This window comes from Dasypus novemcinctus, chromosome 7 (genome assembly GCF_030445035.2).
Source record: "Dasypus novemcinctus isolate mDasNov1 chromosome 7, mDasNov1.1.hap2, whole genome shotgun sequence".
NCBI lineage: Eukaryota > Metazoa > Chordata > Mammalia > Cingulata > Dasypodidae > Dasypus > Dasypus novemcinctus.
Window position 1 is genome coordinate 5968921 of NC_080679.1, and position 25475 is coordinate 5994395.

Consider the following 25475-nt stretch of genomic DNA (forward strand, 5'->3'; position numbering starts at 1 on the left):
GGGGGGGGAAGGGGAGAGAGATAAATAAATAAATCTTTTAAAAAAATAAATAAATAAAATAAAACTAAGTACTTTACCAAAGCACACATTCTTCCCAGTGAAAGCAGGACTAGTACATGAGTGTTTTATACTGCAATTATAATGCATACAGTGTATTAAATGTATCATGGCGGTAATTTAATAATCTTGGAAGTGTAAAAACAGACATGTTCCAAAATTTGTTATATCTATAATCCTATGGTCCAACATAAGTCTTAGATATTTAAAAACTGGAACCAAGACACAGACTTCAAATGATTTACACTTTACATCAATAAAAATGACTACAAAATTACATGTTTCATCTGTGGAAGCCATTTAATAAACTCTGAAACAACAATGAACATTTTCTCAAGCACTATTTTAATAAGCTGATTTAGCAAAGATGTTTTTTATTTAACGGAAACTAGGCCTTTTTACCCTGATCTAAAACATGCAACTTAAAGTCTCTAAAGTAACAAGTTTGAAATACAAAGTTTAAGAACTTATTAAAATTATCTTTTAATTTTATACAAGACAGTCTTAATGCACACAAAACAAGAGTTGCTCGACTTTTAAGGTAGGATAAAAGGTAAAACATTGTAAACAGCTAAATATGTTGAAAAAGCCTATTTAATGACTTCTTGCTAGTCCCACACTTTTTTCTAAAAGCTGTAGAACATTCTCTGAAGAGGAGCACTCATACGTTCCAAGGAAAGTCTACAGAGTCAAGAAGAGAAGGAAGAAGTCAAAGTATGTTGGTTATGCTAAATCAAATATTCCAGAAAAGTATATATTTACACATGACTACTCTCTACTACGAAACCAGTAATTATCATTAAACTTATTTATCATATATATGAGTATCACATACTCATTTACCATTAAACTCTACTTCTTGATCAATCATATCATTAAAAATTAAATTCTATTATAAGATTAATAATAGAAATAGGCCACCAGGTATATATACAGAGAACTATTGAGACTCTACATTTTATAAGAAAAAACTGGATTGTCATCACGGTAAAAATGTTGCAATGATCTGAAGAGTAAATAACCTGAAGGCAGTGTTAAACCATCTTCATTTACTGTGAAGCACACCTAAGATAGTATCATAAATGTAAGTTCAAAATACTGGCTTACTAATGAGTATCTATTACATTATTTTAAGACACACACGACCATAGGAAATAAAGCTCAAGGAAATACTAATAAGGATCTTCGAAAAAGATTACTATATATGTGTTTCCTGGGGAAATCCCACATATAAAAGTTATCCTACTTAAAGTAGGGACCCTCTTTCCTCGTTGCTCAGCTGTATTTTCATTGTAGAACCTGTGCTTATTTGAAATTACCTTGTTATTTTCCCTGTCTAGAATATAAATTCCCTGTGAAGGAGAATTTTATCATTTCATTGCACCTAGAAGTCAGAATAGTGGTTACCTTTGGGGGTTGGGCTGTGTGAGGGTAAAACTGAGAGGGGGCACACAGAAGCCTTCCAGGGTGCTAGGAATCTTATACTTTCACCTGGTATATATATAGACCTGTGCATAATGTGTAAAAATGTACTGAGTTAGAGTTAGGATTACTGCCCGTTATTGTATACATTATTTTCATTTTAAAATAATTTTAAAGGGAAGTGGGTTGTAAGAAGTGTCAAATATAACAGAATGGTTTAGGGGATGAAGAATGAGGAAAGCACTTAGCTGATTAGTTGGGAACTAACTTGGAAATCATGCAAATTAGGCTGATTCTGTATCACTGGTGATGCAAGCAAGAAGCTAGTTAAGAAGATGATTGTTAAGAAAGCAAAAACAATGCAAGTTTATTAAAATGTTTGGATACAAAGAAAAAGAAAGCAGGAAATGGTATTTACAGATGACAAATTGTATGCTAGCTGTACATAATATCATCAGGTTGACACTGCTTCTAAATGTTTTCAGTGGAAGAGCTATTTTTGAAAAACAAAATATGAATATAAATTTCCAATTCAAATAAAATAGTAAAGAAAATTTTATTCAAGTTTTGATTTTATACCTGCATTTCTTTCCTTGTATATCAAAGATCTTGGTTTCTAATAACATTAACACAATTATTTACTCTCTAGAGAGGGTTCAAAACAGTAATTCCATTAGTACTACTATCAGACTACTAAAGAGTTTAAAATACCTTTGCAGACCTAGTTTCCTTAGAATTTGATACTAAAGTGGTATGGTCAAAATGTATATTAATGTAACTGAAGTCATTCTTTTCTCCATGTGATTATGCCATTATGTGGTCAGTTTCATTTATATTAGTTTTGTTTTCATTTTTTAGAACTTCTTTATTATTTTTGATTCCATTTTAGTTATGCAGAGAAAGTATTTGTTTTCAAAGCCAAAACTCCGCTTCCATCCCTATGGACAATCCAGTGATGTGAACTGTTACGTGTCAATACCATGCTACTTTAATTGCAGAGACTTTATAGTAGGTTTTTTCACATCTACCAAAGCTGCTGCTGCCCAACCACCCCCTCCACCCAGCCAGGGTTCTTCCCCTTGCATATGAACTTTATAATTAACTTGTCTAGCTCTGGGGAAAAAAGAGAGGCATTTTTATTGGAATTGCATTAAATTTATCACCATAGATGTTGCATTTTCTACCCAAGAACAAAAAATATCTTTTGTTTTTTTCAGTCTACTTTAATGTCTTTCAGTGATGTTTTCTTTTAAAAAGAATCATGCATTTATTTTATTTTTCTTTATTTATCTCCCCCTCCCCCAGATGGTTCTTGTCTGTCTGCTCTCCTCCAGGAAGCACAGGGAACTGAACCTGGGACCTCCCGCATGAGAGGCAAGTGCGCAATGGCCTGAGCCACGTCTTTTCCCTGTGGGCTGTGGTGTCTGCTCATTGTGGTGGGGGCAGTGCCTAGCGGCAGGGGTAGCAGCTGCTCATCATCTTTTAGGAGGCACTGGAACTCGAAGCCCAGGACCTCCCATGCGGTTGGCAGGTGCCCAATTTGCTTCCCTCAGTTGTTTTAAGGGTTCCTCACGTAAGTTTATGTTAAATTTCTGCCTAGTTTTTGTCATTTTTGATATTGTAAACTTCCTATTATTTAAGTTCTTTTTTATTTTCTATTTTATCTTCCAACTTCTTATGTATATTAGGTTTTTAATTAAGGCATTTATGTACATTACCCTTTATATTATAAGACTTTATTAAAACTTTGTTATTCTTATAGCAGGTCTTCCATTTGTTTCCTTGGTTTTTGAGATAAATATCTAAAAATAAAGATAGTTTTACCTCTGACTATCTAATTTTTATGGCTTTACTGTGTTCTCTTCACTAACTGCATTGGCAAATACCTCCAAGGCTATGTTAAAAAGCAATGAAAATAGTTGGCAACCTTGTCTTCTTCCTTATTTTAGAGGGATGCCGCTAATATTTTTTCAGGCTTTTGGGCTGAGAGAGATAAAAGGTTAGTAGTAGAGAAAAAAATTAAAAACAACAACAAAATTAACAAAAGATTTAGGAGTAGATGTCTTCAATGAAACTACCTGGGTCTGGTGTGTGTTTGTAGAGGGCTCTGACAACTTTCTTTGTTATTTCTATGATAGAAATCATGGTCTGTTTATACTTTCTCTCTCTATTGGAGCTTACTTCTGTAAGTTATATATTTCTATACAGTTAGATTTACTTCATCTAGATTTTCAAAAATTTTTTGTGGGGTGATAGCACACTCTTAGGATCTGTTAAGTTATATAAAGTAGTCTCTCCTGATTTCCCAAATTTCCTGTTTTGATGGCTATTTAGCCTATAACATTTCTAATTTTGTGTATGTATCCCCCTTTTCTATTAAGTTGGATAATGGTTTGTTTAGTTGATTTTTCTAGAATGCATGATGTCTGATTCTCCTCACTGATGGTTTCTAATGTTTGATCTTCTCCTTTACCTGGTCCATAGTTTCCTGTTTGTGTCCTTTGCTGAAACCTGAACATTCTGAAATTGATTGATGTGTTATTGCTGGAATTTAGACTCTGAGGTGTTTGTTCCTTAAGCTTGTATCCATCTTGTGTTATGACAACACTTTCCTTGAATGCAAGGAGCTATAACAACAACAAAAATGAATGGGGGGAACAGATGTATCTCAAGTGTTTGAGGACCTGCTTCCCATGTATGATGTCCTGGGTTCAATCCTCAGTACCTCCTTAAAAAAAAAAATGAAAGAAGGAAACGAAAACACCTTTCCCTGTCTTTGCAGATTGACCTGTACAGGTGCTCTGCTTCAGTGCTTTTCCATACAACCATACAAGGAATTTAGAGAATAGCTCCAGACCAAAGCGCAGGGGCTGCCTTGATCCTTTCTGCAAATGCAGCTTATTTTGGGCATGTGGGTGTGGCCCTAAGAATTTCCCTGTTTACAATGATGTGAGCATCCCCTCTTCTGCAGGAAACAGTTTCCTCATGGTCCTGGGTCCTGCCCTCTATGTCTACAACCAGTAATCCCTTGCCCCAGACAGCCTCCTGACTGCTCCCTCATAGACTTCTGTTGGAGAGCTCCGCAAACTGTCTTCTACAAGTAGGGCACATTGTGGGACAATTCCCTCAGGCCACCACCAGACAGGTTACACCAGACACACATGTTCCCAGGATGCACGAGAGGGTTACTTTGCTTCTTCTGGAATTGGGACCAGGGAGCCACACTGGGAGCATGGGCTGGCTCCGCACCAGGCTGGTGGAGGTGGGGGAGGGGCCAGCCAGAGTATCACTAGATCCTTCAGCTTTTAAGTAGCCTTTTTCTTGTTCAGCACTTGCCCTGTTACTGCAGTCCTTTATTTCCTGGAGCTTTGGGAAAGATGTTTCTGACATTTCTTGATGATGGTTCAAAGCCTCTGTGGGGTACACAGCCCTGAAGTGTCTTGCTCCACCATCCTGATCCATCTGTAGGGACCCACTGTTTCTTCTGGCCTAGTTTTCCCCTACCCCTACCCTCATGGCTCCCTCTTCTGTTTTGCTCATTGTATTTTGCTTGTTGTTTGCTCAGGTTTTTTGCTCATTGTCTGTTTCTTCTTTAGGAGGCATCAGAAACCGAGTTCAGGACCTCTCATGTGGGAAGTGGATGCCCAACTGCTTGAGCCACATCTGCTCTTTGCTTGTTTTGTTTTTGCTCACTGTCTGCTCATTGTCTTGCTCATTGTTTTTTGCTGATTGTCTGCTCATTGTTCTTGCTTGCTGTCTGTTCATTGTTTGTCTTCTTTAGGAGGCACCAGAAATCAAACTTGGGACCTCTCATGTGAGAGGTGGGTGGCCACCTGCCTGAGCCACATCACTTCCCTGACCTAGCTTTCTAATTGTCTCTTTAGCTATTTGTCTAAGCTGTTGTAGAACCTATTGACTGAGTTCTTAATTTCATTTATTTATTTTCATTAATGGAATTTCAGTTTTTAAAATATTTTCAGTTCTCTCCTGAAATTCTCAATCCTGTCTCTTATCTCTTTAAGCGTAATACATTTGAATTAGTTAGATTTGCTGTGTAACAAAATACCTTCGAAATACCAACCATTCATTTAGCCTATAATTCTGCCAGTTACTCTGAACTAGACTCATTTGGGTGATTCTTCTCATCTTGGCTTGGTTCACTAATGCATCTGCAGTCAGCTGCCACGCTGGGTGAGTGCATTTGCTCATCTAGGCTAGGTTCTCTCACACATTTAGGGGCACTGGCTATAGGCTGAAATGCCTTGCCAAACCTCTGCATAGTCTCTATTCCTCTGGCAGGCTGTCTGGGCTTTTTCATATGGTGGTGGCAAGAGAGAGCAGAGTGAGCAAGGTTTCCTGAAGAATAGGCCTGGAATCGGCACAACTTGTCAAAGCAAGTAAAAAATCCAGCCCAGATTCAAGGGGGTGGGAAAGTAGACTCAACTTCTTGATGGAAGGAGTTGCAAAGTCACATTGCAAAGGGGCATGGATATAGAGAGGGGAATAATTATGGCTATGTTTGCAAAGACTCTATCATACGTAAGTATGTGTGTGTGTGTGTTTTTTAAGAAGTCCCCATCTACCATTTTGTAAAAAGGAGTTCTATCTTTGTGTGTGGTAATTTAAAAGATATATGCAACAAATTCTTCTATAAGAGGAGAGGTGGAGCTTAATTGTCCTCTGCCTGAGTATGGGCTGCACCATAGTGAGGTGCATCTAATAAACAGAATGTGGCAGAAATAATGGAGAGTGACTTCTGAGGGTAGGTCACAAAAGACATTGCAGCTTCTGCCTTGCACTCTTTCTGGTTCCTCTAAACCTGGAGGAGGCCCCCTGTCAAGCTGTAAAGATATTCAAGCAACCCTATGAAGAGACCCACATGGTAAGGAACTGGAGCCTCCTGCCAACTGCCCCATGAGTCAGCCCTCATAAAAGTCAGTCCTCCAGGCTCAGCTAAGCCTTCAGGTGACGACGACTCTGACCAACATGTTGACTGCAACACAGGACAGTCCCTGAGCTAAACCACCTAGCTAAGTTGCTCCTGAATCCTGACCCACAGAAACTGTAAGATAATAGATGTTGTTCAGGTCTCTCAGTTTTGGGGTAACTGTTTTTGCCTTAATAGTTAACTAACATAGCATGTTGTTTTTCTATTTATTATTCTTTTTATGGGAAAAGAAAATGAAATAAATAGCTTAAAATTTTAAAGTAAAATCTAGTTATAAAAGAATATCATCCAGTTTACCTCTTTATTGCTTCTTGTATTCCTAAGTGGAGGCAGGGTTTTTCAGAACAGATGAAGTCATTTCTACAATAGTATTTATAGATAAGCCATTCAGAAAACCTTTATGATTTATTCTCACTTCCTGGAGAGCATCTATAATATGATCTCTGTGCAAAAGGAAAACATACATGAGTATTTATCCTTCCCAAAGTATCAGATTCAGAACATGGTTAAGATATTCAGCTGAACTACATTTTTAAGTAAAAAGTTTAAAATCAGTTAAAATATAATGAGTCAGGGAAGTGGATGTGGCTCAACTGACAGAGCATCTGCCTACCATATGGAAGGTCCAGAGTTCAAACCCAGGGCTCCCTGGCCTGTGTAGTGAGCTGGCCCACATACAGTGCTGCCGCGCGCAAGGAGTGCTGTGCCATGCAGGGGTGTCCCCCATGTAGGGGAGCCCCACGCACAAGGAGTGTGCCCCACATTGAGCCATCCCAAGCGAGAAAAGGGCAGCCCGCCCAGGAGTGGCACTGCATACACGGAGAGCTCTTGCAGCAAGATGACGCAACAAAAAGAGACAGAGATTCCTGATGCCGCTGAGAATTCAAGCGGGCACAGAAGAACACACAGCAAGCAGACACGGGGGGCAGGGGGGGAAGGGGGCAGGGGTTACCTGCTGACTTCTGGATGTAGTTCAGTCAGTCTCTTCATGATCTTGGTAAAGCTGCGCAGATTCAAAGTATTTGGAGGTATGAATCGAATAGGTGTATCAAGTAATAATTTAGTAGATTCAATCTGTTTACAATTCTTCTTCACACTCTAAGTATTTTAGAATTTAAAAAAAAATCAGTAAATAAGGACCACTACACAGAGAAATCCAGCTTATTAAATTTTAAAATCATAAATAATAAGACCTAACCTCCTAAGAAAGTTACTTTGATATGGAATTATTTATAGAAAGTGATTGACTTGAACTGTGTACATGTACAGCGCCATGCATTAAAAAACATGACAAATGTTTTTCCTTATAGTAGCGATGAAGTATATGAAGCTATGTCTAAACCAGTCTTTCTCAACCATGATTCCTCATCTGAACCAATAAAAACATAATACATAACTTGAAAGGAATGCAAAGTCAAATGAAAATACTGGTGGGATTAGAGACAGTCACATGTGAGTGTAAACATAGAGAAGGGCCTTGTAAGTAGAAATTAGAAATGGAGTAGCCAATGGTAGAGAAAAGGTAAGTCCAGGAATTAATAAAGGGTAGGAAAAGTACATAGTTAAAAGAGATACCTTTATCTTCTTCTTAAGGGGAAAATCTAGTTTACTTCTTCAAAAAATACATATTCTTTTATTCACCAGATTTCAAGACTTACTATAAAGCCACAGTAATCATGACAGTTTAGCACTGGTGGAAAGACAAACAGATCAGTGGAACACAATGGACACAGACAGATCAGAGAAGACCCAAACAAATATGGTCAATTAATTTTTGACAATGGAGATAGGATAGTTTTTTCAACCAATGATGTGGAAACAATTACATATACAAAGAAAAAAAACAAAGGAAAAAACCCAACTCATATCTCACACCTTATATAAAAACTAACTCCAAATCTTTGTGAGTCTGGGTTAAGCAAAGATTTCTTAGGCACAACAACAAAAGCACAACTTATAAAAGAAAAAATTGATAAACTGGACTTTTGAGAAAGACACTATAAACTTTTGAGAAAGACACTGAGAATGAAATGAAAAGGCACAAACAAGTCACACATCTCTCTGATAGTGTTAAAACTCGATAATAAGAAAATAACCCAATTAAAATGGGCAAAAGATTTGAATAGTAATGAACTACTGATACATCCAACATGGATCAAACTCACATTGACTTTTGGAAGTGGGCTTTGAGTGAGGGAGGGCCTTTACTGGAGAGTTTGTTGCAGACAGAGAAACACAGGCCAGGGCACCTGAGCCCAGGGGCAGGGAAGGGTTGGGAGAGCACTGGACAGCCTGGGCACCCAGAACAGCCAGTGAAAGAAGCCAGTCATAAGGCTACATAGGGGCGGCAGACTCGCCCCAGTGGTTGGGGCGTCTGCCTACCACATGGGAGGTCCGCAGTTCAAACCCCGGGCCTCCTTTACCCGTGTGCAGCTGGCCCATGTGCAGTGCTGATGTGCGCAAGGAGTGCCCTGCCACGCAGGGGTGTCCCCCGCGTAGGGAAGCCCCACGCGCAAGGAGCGCGCCCCGTAAGGAGAGCCTCCCAGTGTGAAAGAAAGTGCAGCCTGCCCAGGAATGGCGCCACACACACGGAGAGCTGACAAAACAAGATGATGCAACCAAAAGAAACACAGATTCCTGTGCCGCTCACAACAACAGAAGCGGACAAAGAAGACCAGCAGCAAATAGACACAGAGAACAGACAACCGGGGCGGGGCGGGGGGGGGGGGGAGATAAATAAATAAATAAATCATTTTTTTTGTTTTAAATAAGGCTACATAGTAAGATTCCATTTATATGACATTGTGGAAACAGCAAAATTTTAAGAACAGGAAAGCATATCAGAACACAGAATTTTTTGGAATGACAGAACTGTTCTGTATCTTGATTTTGGTGGCAGTTACATGCTTATATGCATTTTTCTAAACTCATAGACACACACAAAAAAGAGTGAATTTTACTGTATGTAAATTAAACATTTTAAAAAGATATGCTGGATGCCTCCTGCAGGCCATGCATTTTGCTGAGCAGTACAGATACAACAGTGTAAAAGGAAAACTTTACCACTCTGCCAGTAGCGTTTAAATCCCTAATGAGGATGAAGATGAGGGACTATTAAAATGAAATGATTACATTTTATGGTTTTAACAATTATGAGATAAGATTACCTGTGGAAAAAAGAATGATGTAATTAGCTATTTAAAAAGCAGAATTTTCCAAAGAACAAAGACGCAAAAAAAACAACAACAGCAGAGCATTAGCCGAGAGCCTAGCTGAAATTAAAGAAAATGAGTATGTAGGATGTGAGGTCTACAAAGATTCACATTTTACCCCGGGAGCAACTGGCATTGTAGAAAGGCTGGATAGGGTAGACCCAAGATTAAAAATGATTCAGAATTAATGCTCTCATTCCCACTTCGAGATTGCTGATACTAACGTTATTTGTTTTACAAAGCTACTTACAGCAGTACTACATGTACAAAGACTATTGAAGGATCAACGAAGAAAACGAACCTTGTGATCCAAAGGGAAAAACTCACTGTCTTGCTCAGATCCCAATTGCCTTGGTCTAGTTCTGGGCAATCTAGAAATGGAGGAGGCTGAGTTGATTTCTTTGTTGGTGCTTTTCTCCAAATTATTCAAACTAACTCTACTTCCATTTTTGGAGGACAGTGGTGATGTATATTCTCCAGGAGTTTTAACAAGCCGCACGTTTACTGACTTGCCATTTATTTCTAATCCATTCATTTCTTTCACCGCCATCTTTGCATCACTGTATTTTTTAAAAGCAAGAGATGCATATCTAAAAGATAAAAGCAGAAAACCAAAAGGTTTTCTATGTTAATGACTTTAAACTGCCTCAAACTTAATTTTTTAACTATTGGTTAAAAATAAGTCTTTCAAAAAAGTAACTACTCTTAGAAACAAAAAGTTACTATACTTACCTTGGAATTAGGAAGAATATTTATTTAGGGTAACTAAATTAAAAAACAAATTAAAGATGAGAAATAAAAGATAATGAACTTTAATCAAGATTTCCTATGGATTATCTTGTAGTTAAAAAATTTTTTTTAAAGATTTATTCCCTCCTCCCCCCTCCATTGTTTTGTATGCACTGTCTGCTCTCTCTGTTCATTTGCTGTGTGTTCTTCTGTGTCTGCTTGTCTTTCTCTTTAGGCAGCACTGGGAACTGATCCTGGGACCTTCTGGAGTGGAAGCGAAGCACTCAACTTCTTGTGCCACCCTGCTCCCTGGTCTGCTGTGCTTCTTATTGTCTCTCCTCTGTGTCTCTTTTTGTTGCATTATCTTGCTGCACCAACTCTCCACATGGGCCAGCACTCCTGTGCAGATAAGTAATCCTGCATGGGCCAGCACACCATGAGGGCCAGCTTGCCTTCACCAGAAGGCCTTGGGAATTGAACCCTGGACCTTCTATATGGCAGACAGGAGCCCAATCGCTTGAGCCATATCCACTTCCCTCCTAGTTAATTTTATATTAAAACTTAATGCCTCAGAAAACTCAAAGGAATACCTAGACTAGTTACTAGAAATATTTCTGGCGATAAGATAGTTAATTGTATTTCTACTTATCACCACTGAGAAAATATAATTTTAACAAAGACAGTCTTTAAAATAAAAACAAGAAAAGATAAACAGGTAGAAATTTAACAGAAGATGTGTCAAGAGCTGCTTGTACAAAAATACAAAGAGAAAAATATTCCATGTTCATAGACGGGAAAGATTCTTTATAAAATAGAAATGAAATTTCCTCAGATTTATCTATAGTTCTAATACAATTTCAATAAAAATCCCAAAAGGTTTTCCTATGGAATTAACAAGCTGATTGCGAAATATGGAAAAACAAAGAATCAGAGTCATTACACAACACATAACAGAGCTGCACAGATTAGTGGAGGAGGGAGAACTGGTTGTGCATATGAAACAAGTTAAATTAATCCCTATATACAAACAAACTCCAAAGAGATCAAAGGTTTAAATGTGAAAGCCAAATTTATTTATTTATTTTTTTTAAAGATTTATTTTTATTTATTTAATTCCCCTCCCCTCCCCCGGTTGTCTGTTTTCTGTGTCTTTTTGCTGCGTCTTGTTTCTTTGTCCGCTTCTGTTGGAGGCCCGGGGCTTGAACCGCGGACCTCCCATGTGGTAGACGGACACCCTAACCACTGGGCCAAAGTCCGTTTCCCATGAAAGCCAAATTTAAAAACAACTGGAGCATACATTAGAGAATGCCTTTATGACGTTGAAGTAGGAAACCATTTCTTTAGTATACAAAAAGTACAAACTCTAAGAATTACAAGTTGTCTCTTCATTAGAAGATACCATAAAAAATTGAAAAGACAATCCCCAAAGTGATAAAAGTTATTTTCAACACATGCAACTGTCAAAAGTTGTTATCCAGAATACATGAAAAACTCTCAATCAATAAGAAAAATTCAAAAAACCTAACAAAAAAGGGCAAAGAAAATGATAGACCTCCAGGGGAGAGAAACAAGACTGGCCAATAAAAGATCTCAACTTTACTAGTGATCAGGGAAATGCAAATTAAAACCAAGAGGTACAATACTGACACCCTGCTGGTGGGAGTGTAAATCAGAACAACAGGGAAATGGACTTGGCCCAGTGGTTAGGGCGTCCGTCTACCACATGGGAGGTCCGCGGTTCAAACCCTGGGCCTCCTTGACCCGTGTGGAGCTGGCCCATGCGCAGTGCTGATGCGCGCAAGGAGTGCCCTGCCACGCAGGGGTGTCCCCCGCGTAGGGGAGCCCCACGCGCAAGGAGTGTGCCCCGTAAGGAGAGCCGCCCAGCGTGAAAGAAAGTGCAGCCTGCCGAGGAATGGCGCTGCCCACACTTCCTGTGCCGCTGACAACAACAAAAGCGGACAAAGAAACAAGACGCAGCAAATAGACACAGTGAACAGACAACCGGGGGGGGGGGGGAATAAATAAAATAAATAAAATCTTTAAAAAATAAAAATAAAAGAACAACAATGGAGGAAAGAGTTTGGCATTCTCTAATAGTGCTGTGTTTGCACAGACACCTGAGACTCATCAGTTCTACTTTGAGATATCCACGTCAGAAAACTCCTGCCCATGAATGACCAGGAAACAAGTAAAAGACTGTTCACAGCAGCACTGTTTAAATGGCAAAATAACAAGAAGCAACTCCAATTTCCAATGATAGTAAAATGAAGGAAAAAAAACATTGAAAATGAACAGGACTCAGGTAAACACATCAGCCAGGACGAATTTCAAAATCAATGTTGCTTAGTGTAACATTTTTCTGGAGCTGTATATATCTTAAAAAAAATACAATTTACAAAACTGATGTGGTGGGGGGGTGGGGCGTGGTATATATGGGAACCTCTTATGTTTTTTTAAAAATGTTTTTTAATGTAACATTCCTTGTGATCTATTAACTTTAATTTAAAAAAAAGAAAAAAAAAATGTTGCGTGAAGTATAAACTGTGGAGTAACACATAGGCTGTGATTTTATTTATATAAAGTTCAACAGCAGGAATACCTAAACAGTATACTGCTCATGGATATATTTCTATACCTGAACCTCTGCGCAGATACTTTAAGGAAAAGCAGGAATGATTACTACAAAATCAGGAGCGTGATTTACCTCTACTGGTGAGGGGGAAGATGCGACTAGATAAGGAACCTCAGGAGGTAGTAACATCCATTTCTGCACTGGGTAATGGTTGCATAGGTGTTCTTTTTAAACTTTTTCTTAAAGTATATATATATTAAAATATACCTACCCAAGAGTACACATACATCATAATAGAAATGTTTAACATCTTATATTTTAGACATTTTGATTTAGGAGGTAAGTTAAATTGTTTTATTTTAAATTCTGTACTGTATAGCTGTTAGACTTAGGGTATATGGAAGAGATACACAGAGATGCTCTTCAGTGACAGGATTTCTTTGAAGGAAATCCATGGAACTGAGGTAGCAAGGGAAATGGTCTCAGCAACTACACCATCACTCTTTATCCCAACACACTTCAGAAAGAAAGCAAAAGCAGTTCAGTGGTGTTCCAGTTATAAAAAGGAGCCTGCGCATTTGTACTTTTATGGAGAAAATCACAATGGGTTGCCTTAACACTGTCTAAAGAGGAAGCTCCCTCAAGGCCAGATTTTCATGTCAAGGTACCTCAAAAGGAGCGGGTCAGCTTCTCTTTAGTTCAAGGTTTACATGATACAGTTAGGATCAAAGTAGTAATTAATATAAATGGAATAAATTCTCCCATTAATAGAAAACAATTATCAAAGGGGTCAAGATGGAAAACAGAAGCATATATCACCTAAATACAAGTGATTTCAGAAAGAAGAAAGAGGCAGACCAGGAAAATGCAAACTAAAAGAAAGTTAAGGTCCAAATATGTGTATCAGAAAAAGAATCAATTGAAGGCAAAGAGCATTAATTTACAGAAAGGACACTGAATAATAACAACGCATTCCATCCTCCAAAAAAGAGAAAAGTAAAGAATCTTTTAAGAACCAAGCAATAGGGAAGCGGATTTGGCTCAACGGATAGAACGTCCGCCTACCACATGGGAGGTCCAGGGTTTAAACCCAGGGCCTCCTGACTCGTGTGATGAGCTGGCCCATGCACAGTGCTGATGCGCACAAAGAGTACCGTGCCATGCAGGGGTGTCTCCTGCATAGGGGAGTCCCACGTGCAAGGAGTGTGTTCTGTAAGGAGAGCCACCCAGTGCAAAAAAAGTGCAGCCTGCCAGGAATGGCGCTGTACACACGTAGAACTGATGCAGCAAAATGATGCAACAAAAAGAAACACAGATTCCCAGTGCCGCTGACAGGAATACAAGCGGACATTGAAGAACACAGAGAATGGACACAGAGAGCAGACAACTGGGGGGTGGGGCGTGTGGGGAAGGGGAGAGAAATAAACAAAAAAAATAAATCTTTAAGGAAAAAAAAAAAGAACCAAGCAACAAAATAAAAACTGTAAAAAAGGAAAAAGAAATAAACATAACATGGTATAAGTAAGCAGGCTTTAACTCATCTTTCAGCTCACAATAAAGTTAATAAAACACTTGCAGAGCAGATGTAGCTCAGTGGTTGAGTACCTGATTTGGATGTACATGGTCCCAGGTTCAATAAATAAATTAAAAAAACCAAAACACTAAAAAACAGTTAATGAGCTACTAAATATAAAACAAAGGTTATGCCCTCCCTGTTTGACCAGCTTAGGTCAAAAGCACTGTGTCCAAAAGCACGTAACACCATGGCTGAGGAAGCAGGGTCTGGTACACAGATGTCAAGAACCATTCCCTTTTGTGAGAAGACTAGGGAGAGGAATTCTTCTTAAAGGAGTGAAGATTCCATAGAAGAAGGAAGGATGCTTCCACTATAAGTTTTAGTTGTGTGTGTGTTTTTTTAAGGGTACTTATTTATTTTTCCCCACCCCTCCTCCCCCACCCTGCTGTTTTTGCTGTGTCCATTCGCTGTGTGATCTTCTGCATCTGTTTCTCTTTTTGTCTTCTCGTCTTTCTCCTCTAGGAGTCACCGGGATTCAATCCCAGGGACCTGTGATGTGGAGAGAGGTTCCCTGTCAATTGCACCACCATGACAGGAAAGGGGGCGGGGGTGGAGGGGGTGGGCCATTGAATACTAGGTCTGACTTTCCTGGTCCCAGTCTGGATCCTGGCATGGGAGGTAGCGGAGGCAGAAGAGAGTTCCATGGAGCAGTTTTTGACTTTATGTTATTTGGGTTATTTCCAGGAGACTTGGAGAAGTTCTCACTTTAATCCGTTGAAAGCTGACTCTCCTTTTAATTCTCCTGCGCATTTTGTTCTACATTATTAACTCCTTCAAAGGTTGGGAAAAGTAAATCTGACAGATTTTGCTCCTCTCTATTTTCATACCCATGTAAATCACAATGCAGTTATCTCTCTTAAAATCAACTGAAGCAATGGTAGCTGGGTAAATGCAGCTGTCTTCTGACCAAATGGCAGAACATTTGTCACCAACTTTCCACAGTTTCAATGGAATTGTTATGTTCTTTTTTTGGCTTTTATTCTTCTTAACAGGTTTTCTTTTAAGTCTGCCTTTTGGCTTGTCTCAAACTTCAGAAATGTCACCATTCTTTTTTTTTTTTTTTTTTTTTAAAGATTTATTTTTATTTATTTAATTCCCCTCCCCTCCCCCGGTTGTCTGTTTTCTGTGTCTTTTTTGCTGCGTCTTGTTTCTTTGTCCGCTTCTGTTGTCGTCAGCGGCACGGGAAGTGTGGGCGGCGCCATTCCTCGGCAGGCTACACTTTCTTTCGCGCTGGGTGGCTCTCCTTACGGGGTGCACTCCTTGCGCATGGGGCTCCCCTACGCGGGGGACACCCCTGGGTGAGGCGGCACTCCTTGCGCGCATCAGCACTGCGCATGGGCCAGCTCCACACGCGTCAAGGAGGCCCGGGGTTTGAACCTCGGACCTCCCATGTGGTAGACGGACGCCCTAACCACTGGGCCAAAGTCCGTTTCCCGTAATGTCACCATTCTTTAGAGTGTGCTTAAATGAAGCCACGGCTTTATCATAGGCTTTTATCAATGCTGTATCATCCCAAATGTCAGAGTCATCACTCTGCCCTGTGCCCTGCTGGAACAGCACCGACTCCTCCTGCTCAGGGCCACCGCCGCCATCCATCAAAACGGCAAGCCTGTTGCTGCCTACCAATACATTTTAATAACCTCCTTGTATTTTACTGTAATTTTAAAAATTTCTACACAGAAATTATATAAAAAGAGCAGCTTTTTTTTTTATTATAAAGGATTCAACAAGATACTAAAAGAATCTTTACATCAAGTAATGCTTCCAGGATTGCAACACTACTATAATATAATGACATGTAGCAATACCATATTGATTAGGCCAAATAAGTCAAAAAAGAAGAAAATCAGATTCCATTTAAGACAAATTTCAACCCCAACTACACACAGGATGCTTGACTGATAAAGATTTTTATATCTGAAATAAACAGCTATCATTTGTAAGGATGAAACAGTTAAGGTATTTCCATTAAGCCATCATCATTAGTTGATACTCTTGAAAGTTCTGGCAATATCACAAACAAAAAGTAGCAACATAAGATTGTAAGTGATGATTTATAAATTATATAGCTATCTATGTAAAAATACAAAATCATCAATTTATAAGTAATTAAAGTCAGAATAATAAAGCTAAACATTTTTCTGAGTACTCAGGATATGGTAGGCTTTATGCCAAGTGATTTGCATATACTAGCAGCAAGGCAGTGCTGGGAAGGGGCTGGTATCACCCTCACTTTATAGACCAAGGTTTGAGGTACAGAAAGGTCAAGAAACTTGCCTAAGTAGTCAGCTAGCTACTGACAGAGCAGGGAATTAAATCCAAGCTGTCTAGCTCTAGAGCCCATTTTCTTCACTAATATACTTTACTGCTCCTAAAAAAATGCTATGAAACAAGATAAAATACACAAAAATCAGTAATTATTCCATCCCACATAACTTCAACAGCAAGAATACTAGAAGAAATATCTGCTTAAGAACAGCAGATAATTGGGAAGTGGATGTGACGCAACTGATAGAGTGTCCACCTACCATATGGGAGGTCCAGGGTTCAAACCCAGGGTCTCCTGGCCTGTGTGGTGAGCTGGCCCACATGCAGCACTGCTGTGCACAAGGAGTGCTGTACCATGCAGAAGAGCCCCACGCACAAGGAGTGCACCCTGCAAGGAGAGCCACCCTGTGTGAAAAAAGTGCAGCCTGCCCAGGAGTAGTGCCGCACACACAGAGAGCTGATGCAGCAAGATGATCCAAAAAAAAGAGACACAGATTCCCAGTGCCACTGAGAATGCAAGTGGACACAGAAGAACACACAGCAAATGGACACAGAGCCGGGGGGGTGGGGGGGCGGGGAAAGGGGAGAGAAATAAAAAACAAAAACAAATCTTAACAAACAACAACAGCAGATAATTAATAATTAATGACTCTAATCTGTAATAATTTGTAAATGTGTCTCCTTCAATAAGGCCAGATCTCCCTGGGGGAACAGCCCCAGACTTTGTCACTACTGTAGCTGATAGTACAGAAGTTTTGGTACAAAGCAGTCACCCAGTACATGTACATTTCATGAATTTTGGAAACATACCTGTACCTAATTACATACCTGTAATTAGAAGAATCATAAATTGAAATTTCAGAAACTTGGTATTTTTGGAAATGAGACCTTAAATCAGCCTAAAAGAATAGAAACCCAAGTATGTTAAAGGCAGAAAAAAACAACAAATGATCAAAACAGGAACAATTAACAGGTTCAAAAACAAAGCTCAAAAAGGAAATCCTGGCATACCTCAGATACTGAGGAACAGAGACCACCAATGTGTATCAAATAACCTTTATCTCTTTGTAAGGATTCAAAATTCTTCATTTCTGCTGGTAGAAAAACATAATAAAAACAACAGAAAATGATCACTATGCTTCCAAATTGTACTGATATTTTTAAGAGAAAGCATGAAAATTGTTATATATTTCATTTGTCTTTACTGTCAAAAAAAAAACACAAAACTTATTATAAAGTTATAGCAATTATTAGCACTAGCCCAAAGACTGGGAGCCTAAGGTATAGTTTCAGAATATCTGAGGCCTAATCATATCATCTTTAAAATAAAGAGGTTGGATTTGTTGATATTAAGTCCCTTGTGGCTCGAAAATGGATCAAGAACACCTGAAAAAGGATCACTTCTATCATAAGAAAGAAGAATATTTTCCCTGTGTCTCTGGTTTAGAGAAAGGCTATCTAGCATACTGGGTACATAAAGGCTCCTAACTGGAGCTAATGCTGATAGTGTTGGCTATAGCTAATGATCTGGGGGTTCTCTTTACGTACCTTCCTTTTCTGGGAAAACATCATACTAAGAAAAATCAGACAAATGTCAACAACATCTATGTAGCTTGACCACTCTAGCTAATGGTAATGGCACGCAAGGAGCAAAAAAGGGGTGGCAGGTAACTTGATTCAGGCATCACTATTTTAGAAACCACAAATTTTAAGATTATAATTTCTTTCTTGCATTTTTGTGATTTCTATTTTGAAGCAGAGAATCTGGTCTGAAATCAGAAAGGCGAATTCATGGAATGGAGATCCTTTCTACATTATCATCAGTATCTAAACACGGCACATAGGTTCTTAATAAATATTTCTTGAATGAATTGTGAGAGTAACTTTTATTTATATGCTTTGTACTTTTTATATAATAATGGAATAGTTGCATATTTTATTTTCCATTAAATAATGATAATAGAGAAGCGGATTTGGCCCAACAAATAAGACATCTGCCTACCACATGGGAGGTCCAAGGTTCAAACCCAGGGCCTCCTGACCTGTTTGATAAGCTGGCCCATGCGCAGTGCTGATGCGCGCAAGGAGTGCCATACCACGCAGGGGTGTCCCCTGCGTAGGGGAGCCCCAGGCGCAAGGAGTTAGCCCTGTAAGGAGAGCCGGCCAGCGCAAAAAAAGTGCAGCCTGCCCAGGAATGGCGCCGCACACACGGAGAACTGATGCAGCAAGATGACATAACAAAAAGAGGCAGATTCCAGGTGCTGCAGACAAGAATACAGACATAGAGGAACACACAGTGAATGGACACAGAGAGCAGACAAGTGGGGGGGGGAGGGCAGGGAAGGGGAGAGAAACAAATAAATAAATAAAATAAATCTTAAAAAAAAAAAAATAGGAGAATGAGAACAGCCTAACATTTACTGAGCGCTTCCCATGTTCGGGCAGTGTGTCAAGCACTTTATAAGCACTGTCTCATGTAATTCTCCCAGCTACTCCAGAGGTAGGTATTATCATTTCCATCTTTTAGATGAGGACATGAGGTCTCAGGAGTTTAGGTCACAAATCTAGCAAGTGGCAGTGCTGGAATTCAGGCAAAGTTATTCATTTCTAGGCAATAATATCTGCCCATCCTTCATTAACTTATTTCCTTTCACTTGTTAATCTCTTTGGACTATAATGTATTTGATAAGAGAAAATAGTAAAAGAATTTATCTTTATAACTGATATTTTTACAACAGTATGAGGAGGCAGTAAAGAGCTATAGTATAGCAGAAAAAGGTCATGAATAAAGAATCAGAAGATGTATGTTCTATCACTTCACCTTTCACCAGTTCAAAACAAAGTATTTATTGAATACTTGGTGGGTGGATGCTGTATGACACTGGGCATAGGCAGTGAACAAAACATGCAAAATCTCTCTGACCCCACTGGGCTAAAATTCAAGTGTGGGCAGGCAGTCAAAGAAAATATATAGCATGTGATAAGTAATATGGAAGAAAACAATCAAGGAAAGAAACAAGTAGTTAAATAAGTAAAACTACTTTGCCATTTATTTTGAATTGTATTTGTATAAAGAAATGCATAAAATAATGGTCATTAAAATTTTAATAGTGGGTAACACAGGGTAGAGAAACTTCAGGTGATTTTAATTTTCTTTTTCTTTTTTTTTAAAGATTTTATTTTTATTTATTTAATTCCCCTCCCCTCCCCCGGTTGTCTGTTTTCTGTGTCTTTTTGCTGCGTCTTGTTTCTTTGTCCGCTTCTGTTGTCGTCAGCGGCATGGGAAGTGTGGGTGGCGCCATTCCTGGGCAGGCTGCACTTTCTTTCACGCTGGGCAGCTCTCCTTACGGGTGCACTCCTTGCGCGTGGGGCTCCCCTTCGCGGGGGACACCCGTGTGGCACAGCACTCCTTGCGCACATCAGCACTGCGCATGGGCCAGCTCCACACGGGTCATGGAGGCTCAGGGTTTGAACCGTGGGCCTCCCATGTGGTAGATGGACTAACCACTGGGCCAAAGTCCATTTCCCGATTTTAATTTTCTTAACTTTTCAATTTTGTTTAAAAATCTTAAGCATTATCAAGGGGAAAAAAACAGTGCCATTTTGGAAAATAAAAGAGGTATATTAAAAGAAAAGAAAAGAAGGTAGCACAAATAGTAGAAATGACAGTAGGGCAATAATCACAGATTCCCCCCAAAATTTCAAGACTATTATACACAATTAAGATCTATCCAAAGATGAAAACATTTCTAAAGTGGACTAAATTATTGAAGTGAGCGAAAATGAATAGTTTTCAACTTTAATGCCTGTCTGATAGATTATTCCTGGCTGATTGATGGAGACTGGGCAGCTTTTATTCATTGTGTGCCCAGATCCTGGAAAGCACCTAACAGGGGTTCAAAAGAACAGGCTGCCCTCAAGGATCCAGATGCTGGCCTAGAGGAGGCTCAGGATGCTGGGCCTACTAACTAGATCAGGGATATAAGCTAAAAGTTTAGCAGAAATTTTCTGAAAGAGAAATGAATATCTTCAACTGAATTACTCTTTAAAAAATTAACCTCTGCATGGTCAGTGTTCTCATTTTTTATATTTATAAAAAAAGCCACAAACAGGCATAAAATATTAAAACAGCACAGCCCTCCCAAATAACACAAAAGATAAGTATTAATTTACAAATAAACTAGGTTAGGATTTCTCAGTAAATTCCTATGAAACCCACCTAGTGTCAACTTCGGATTCCTTCTGTCTTGTTCTACTTGATTCTCTTGTGTTCCTGAGGAGTCAACTCCTGTAAGGTTCTCTTTTGCATCAAACCAGTCTTCACTTATTTCTTGATAAACTTTACAGTCTAAAAAATTGAACACAATTAGCTATGAACTGTGTATCATGTTTAACCCTCTGAGAAGTTATCTAAAAAAACATGGATGAATCAGTTTGGTGACCACAATTAGTTTTTTTATACATCTGAAAAATAAAGATTAGAAAAATGAGAAAACCAAGCATAAAGATTTTCAGCAGTCCCTGAATAAAAACTACTTTTTGGTCTGAATGATCTGCTTCCCAGTTTTCCTTTAACACTGATTCCCAATTTATTAAAAATCTTACTTACCTGATTTATAAATTGTCCTTTTTTGAAGAAGAGACTTATATTATCTTTATACAAAGAGTAATAATAAAAAGCTATAAGTGATTAAACAGGGCTACTGCTTTCATTAAAAATTGAATTAATGATCATTTTTGGAATGATCAAAATCTCTTTTCATAGAGGACTAAAGCAAAAAATAAATGTACACAGCTTACAGAGACACAAATTAGACATAAGGAACAATTTTCAGATTAGAAAACATGATGCAGGAGAAAAAAAGTCTATATTATTACTTGGTGTTACCAAATATTTAAGTAACCTTAAAGTTGTCAAAGAAAAGTAATAAAAACATAAAGAATGATGACATTTAGTCAATTAAATGATTTATTTAATATGAGCATTAGGGATATTTTAAACCTTATTACTTGTTTCCTTGCAATTACACAAGACAGTATGTTTTTATACTGACCTTTATCATCAAGTTTCAGTTGACTAAAGTCTACATTTATATCACCATTATTTAAATCATCATTCTTAGGTGATGGATCTTGTTTGGGATGATAATTGTCAGAAAATAAAACCATCTGAGGATTAAAATAATAAAAAGGACAATAATAAATAATGGCTAACAGTCACTGCACTCTTGCTATGTGACAGGCACTCTTCAGTGGCATTATTTAGCCCTCGCAACAAAGAGGACTAGGAGAGAAAAACTATTATCAAACCCACTTTAGAATCAAGAAAACTGAATCTAAGTAACTTGTTGTTTCATGTCACACAGTCAACAAGTTTAGGAGAGAACCCAGGCAATCTGTGTACAGTTTACCAAGTACTAACACCACCATTTTTTTGGAAAGCATAGAATACACAGACTAGAAGTACTTGAGGTAATTTTTGGAGTTACGTATTTAAATATTTTATATTAGCTTATAATAATTATATAATTAATTTAGTGTATGCTTATAGATACCTTTTAGTTGTGGGAAGTAATACTTCTTTTCCATACGTAATAGTGACAGTTACTCTTTACACTTAAGTTTAAAAAAAAAAGAATTGCTTAAAGAACAACACAAAGTAACTAATGATACATTTATGGTACATAAATGACTAAAGTTTTAAATAGTACACTATGCCATATATAACTACCATATATAACCAGTTACTGTAACTCAATGAGATAGGTATTAAAATGTAATTTGAAATAGTTTTATAATCAAAACTAAAATTATAAGAAATGTTATATCTTTATCTTGTACTTTTGAGAATTTATTGTTCTCCCTAGATAAAAAATTGCTACCATTACAACAATGTGGAAAAAACCCTCTAGAATATCATATTATTAACCTGAAAAGTTGTTTAAGCAAACCATTTAAAAAATTTGAAATAAACGTAAAATTTGAAATTGGAATAATTTGCGGAAGTAATTTAATCAGTTGAGTTAATAGAAAGGAACATAAATTAATAAAGTTATTTCACTTTTTGCTTTGTAATGAATGATATAAAGACTACCCAAATAATGAAGTTTCAGGGTTAAGACCAAAGCCAGAAAGTTAGCTTCAGCTTTCCTCTCCCATTTCCTTGCTCAATAATGGCAGATAACTTGTTTCTGTATCACGTCACCTTTTGCAGAGTGCTCTTACACAGACTATGTCATCTGACAAACATTTCTTTGAGGGAGAAAGAGACACTGAGAAAACCAATGAAAGGCATTTTAGAACTATTTTCATCAAGGAGGACTGAGAGCCTTCCCCTGTCTAAAATGAAAGGAATATTACTGTATCCCACCTCATGGGATGAAAGTGAACAGTATGCCCTTTAACCACACTGGCTCAATATGATGGTAGCCACACACACTGGTTTTCCTGGGACAAGTCTGTTAATACCTACTGTCATGGAATTATTAGTATCAGTATCAAAAGTCTCCTTTTGATAAATTATACGATCACACTATTCAACATATTCTACTGACATGTGTTTTATTACGACTGGACCTGAATACACCATTATGTTACTTTTAATCAATTACAGCCCTCAAATGGTAATTTCACAAAGTAAGCCTACTGAATGAAAGGAAGGAGGTGAACATTTCTGAAAACTGTGGTCTACTTTGCTTAATCTATAAAAGTAAAGATTTACACTGCTGAACTACTTTTGAAAAATCGTACTTGAGAGAGTGTCTTTTTTAGGCTCGAAGAAACACCATCACATGTACTTTGGTTATCTTGTTCAGAATCTGCTCCTGAAAAGCTAAACAGGTAAACATATAGTTAAAGAAATTACCAATGTCCAGAGAAAGGACCAAAACAGAAAACTTAAAGTCAAATGAATTAAGTAATTTTTGAGATCTAATGAATTCTAAATGAGATGAAATCTATAACTTACACAGGTGATTCTTCTTTCATTAACTGGGAAAAGAGAAAAGAAAAACCTTTAAAATGTTTTCTAATTAAAATTTTATTCCTAAAACATACATACATACCTTTGAAGCAAAAGTAGAGAAGGCACATAATAACTTTGATTCCACTGACAGTGGTGGCAGCTCTTCAAGTTGTATGCCTTTGTTTATTTTTTCTTTCAAACTCACATATCTAACTTTTAAGTCTTCCAAAACAGACAGTAGTGCAGATCCTAATTCCTTTTTAGCAGAACTACTTGATAAACTCCTGTTCAAATATTAAGTTCATAAAGTTAAATGATTTAAGCCCACTGTCATTCATTTCACACTAACGTTATAGTATACATTTAGCTCTAATTCTACCAGGATCTTTAATTTTTTTTCTTTTAAATACCAGAGAACATGCGGCAGAATGTCATACAAAACCCTTCAACATCAAATCTATCTTTTTACTGAATTCTTCATCTCAACCACACATTGCTGCTTTTCCATGGAATTCAAGTGTATTATATTTTAAAGTCCATTATCTCTGGGCTAGCTAACAAACCTAATTACAATCTACCCTTCATTTTGCCCTACAAAAATTAAAATTCAAGAAATTTTCTAGAATAAACTTAAAGCTAATGCTAAGTATCTACGAAGATCTGGATTTAAAATTAATAAGCACCTATTTGATCCTTCCCTATTTTCCATTACAAGTTTATATATAGCACAACAATGGCGATGACACATCTGATAGTGAACATTTAGAAGGTGCAGCTCTGCTTTCACGGCCCTCTGCATTATTTTCTGGCAGCACTTGGATGGGAAATTCTTCTCCATCTCTTTAGAAACTTGAAATTCTCTTTGAAAGAAAAGATAGGATTAGTTAAGATTCCAAACACTTTTCTATGTTAATAACTTATCTCTAGAAACAGATTTTAAATTCCTCACATTTCCCTGTCAAGTTTAAATCAATTTCAACTTAAGGTGGAACTGTAGAAACACATTAGAAAACAAGGGCTTCAAGTGTCAAAGAATATATTCTTTCTAGAAGGAAGTAAACAATTCTCAAATCCCATACTTTTTAATAAGATCTTGGGTGTTCTTTTACAAAAAAAGGATTTCAATAGAAAATAATGACTTCATTTATACAGAATCAAGGAATTTCCTACCTGAATCAATCTTTGGCTAAGATTTTTCAAAGCTGTAAGCATTGTGGATGGAAAGTGTTCTTATATAATACCTTATATTTTTCATAGAAAATAACATATTTTTCTTAATAATTAAGGGTCATTTTTATAAGCAAATATTTTGCTGGGCTATTACAACAAAAACACCCAAGTCACCACGTTTTTGGGTGTTAATAGTGTTTGAAGATCTTTGCTACCAGTTGCCACTTCCAGCTGTCCTCAATGCGTTAACCTCTAGAAACCAACTCTTCTATTTAATTTTCTGGGTTGAGATACCAGATTAAAGTAGTTAGAAGAATGAGTGAAGAAAATATAAATGACCTTAAATAATAATTAATACAGCTTCTTAGACACCTGTCCTCTGCCCCCACTCCCACCCTACTCCTGGTTCTCTATTGTGTTCTGAATTAGGGTATTAATAAATGCAAAATAAATTATACAATGAACTAAAAATCAAATACCACAGTACAAGTAGCTATTTAAGTCTTCAAATATATGACATTTTCCAAAGGTACTATTTTTGTTTAGTCTATAGGGGG

General features: G+C 37.7%; 1 protein-coding gene and 1 pseudogene across 2 annotated transcripts in view; both read right to left on the reverse strand.

Annotated features, from left to right (window-relative positions):
• Window positions 1-338: 338 nt before the first annotated feature.
• Window positions 339-25475, reverse strand: part of RBM44 (RNA binding motif protein 44) — a 50125-nt gene continuing 24988 nt past the window's right edge. The window contains exons 5-16 of one of the 2 annotated variants that reach the window (XM_004480301.4): window positions 24432-24608; window positions 23849-24032; window positions 23752-23774; window positions 23535-23616; window positions 21839-21953; window positions 21004-21132; window positions 17796-17875; window positions 17613-17683; window positions 9941-10229; window positions 7380-7525; window positions 6725-6870; window positions 339-738 (exon numbers count right to left, since the gene is read on the reverse strand). In XM_004480301.4, the coding sequence (XP_004480358.2) occupies window positions 6747-6870; window positions 7380-7525; window positions 9941-10229; window positions 17613-17683; window positions 17796-17875; window positions 21004-21132; window positions 21839-21953; window positions 23535-23616; window positions 23752-23774; window positions 23849-24032; window positions 24432-24608 (1420 nt within the window). In that variant the 3' untranslated portion in view covers window positions 339-738; window positions 6725-6746. Of the gene's footprint in view, window positions 739-6724; window positions 6871-7379; window positions 7526-9940; window positions 10230-17612; window positions 17684-17795; window positions 17879-21003; window positions 21133-21838; window positions 21954-23534; window positions 23617-23751; window positions 23775-23848; window positions 24033-24431; window positions 24609-25475 lie in introns of both variants that reach the window. The other variant, XM_023585161.2, reaches the window with a different exon arrangement.
• Window positions 15031-17572, reverse strand: LOC139439285 (survival motor neuron protein pseudogene; annotated as a pseudogene).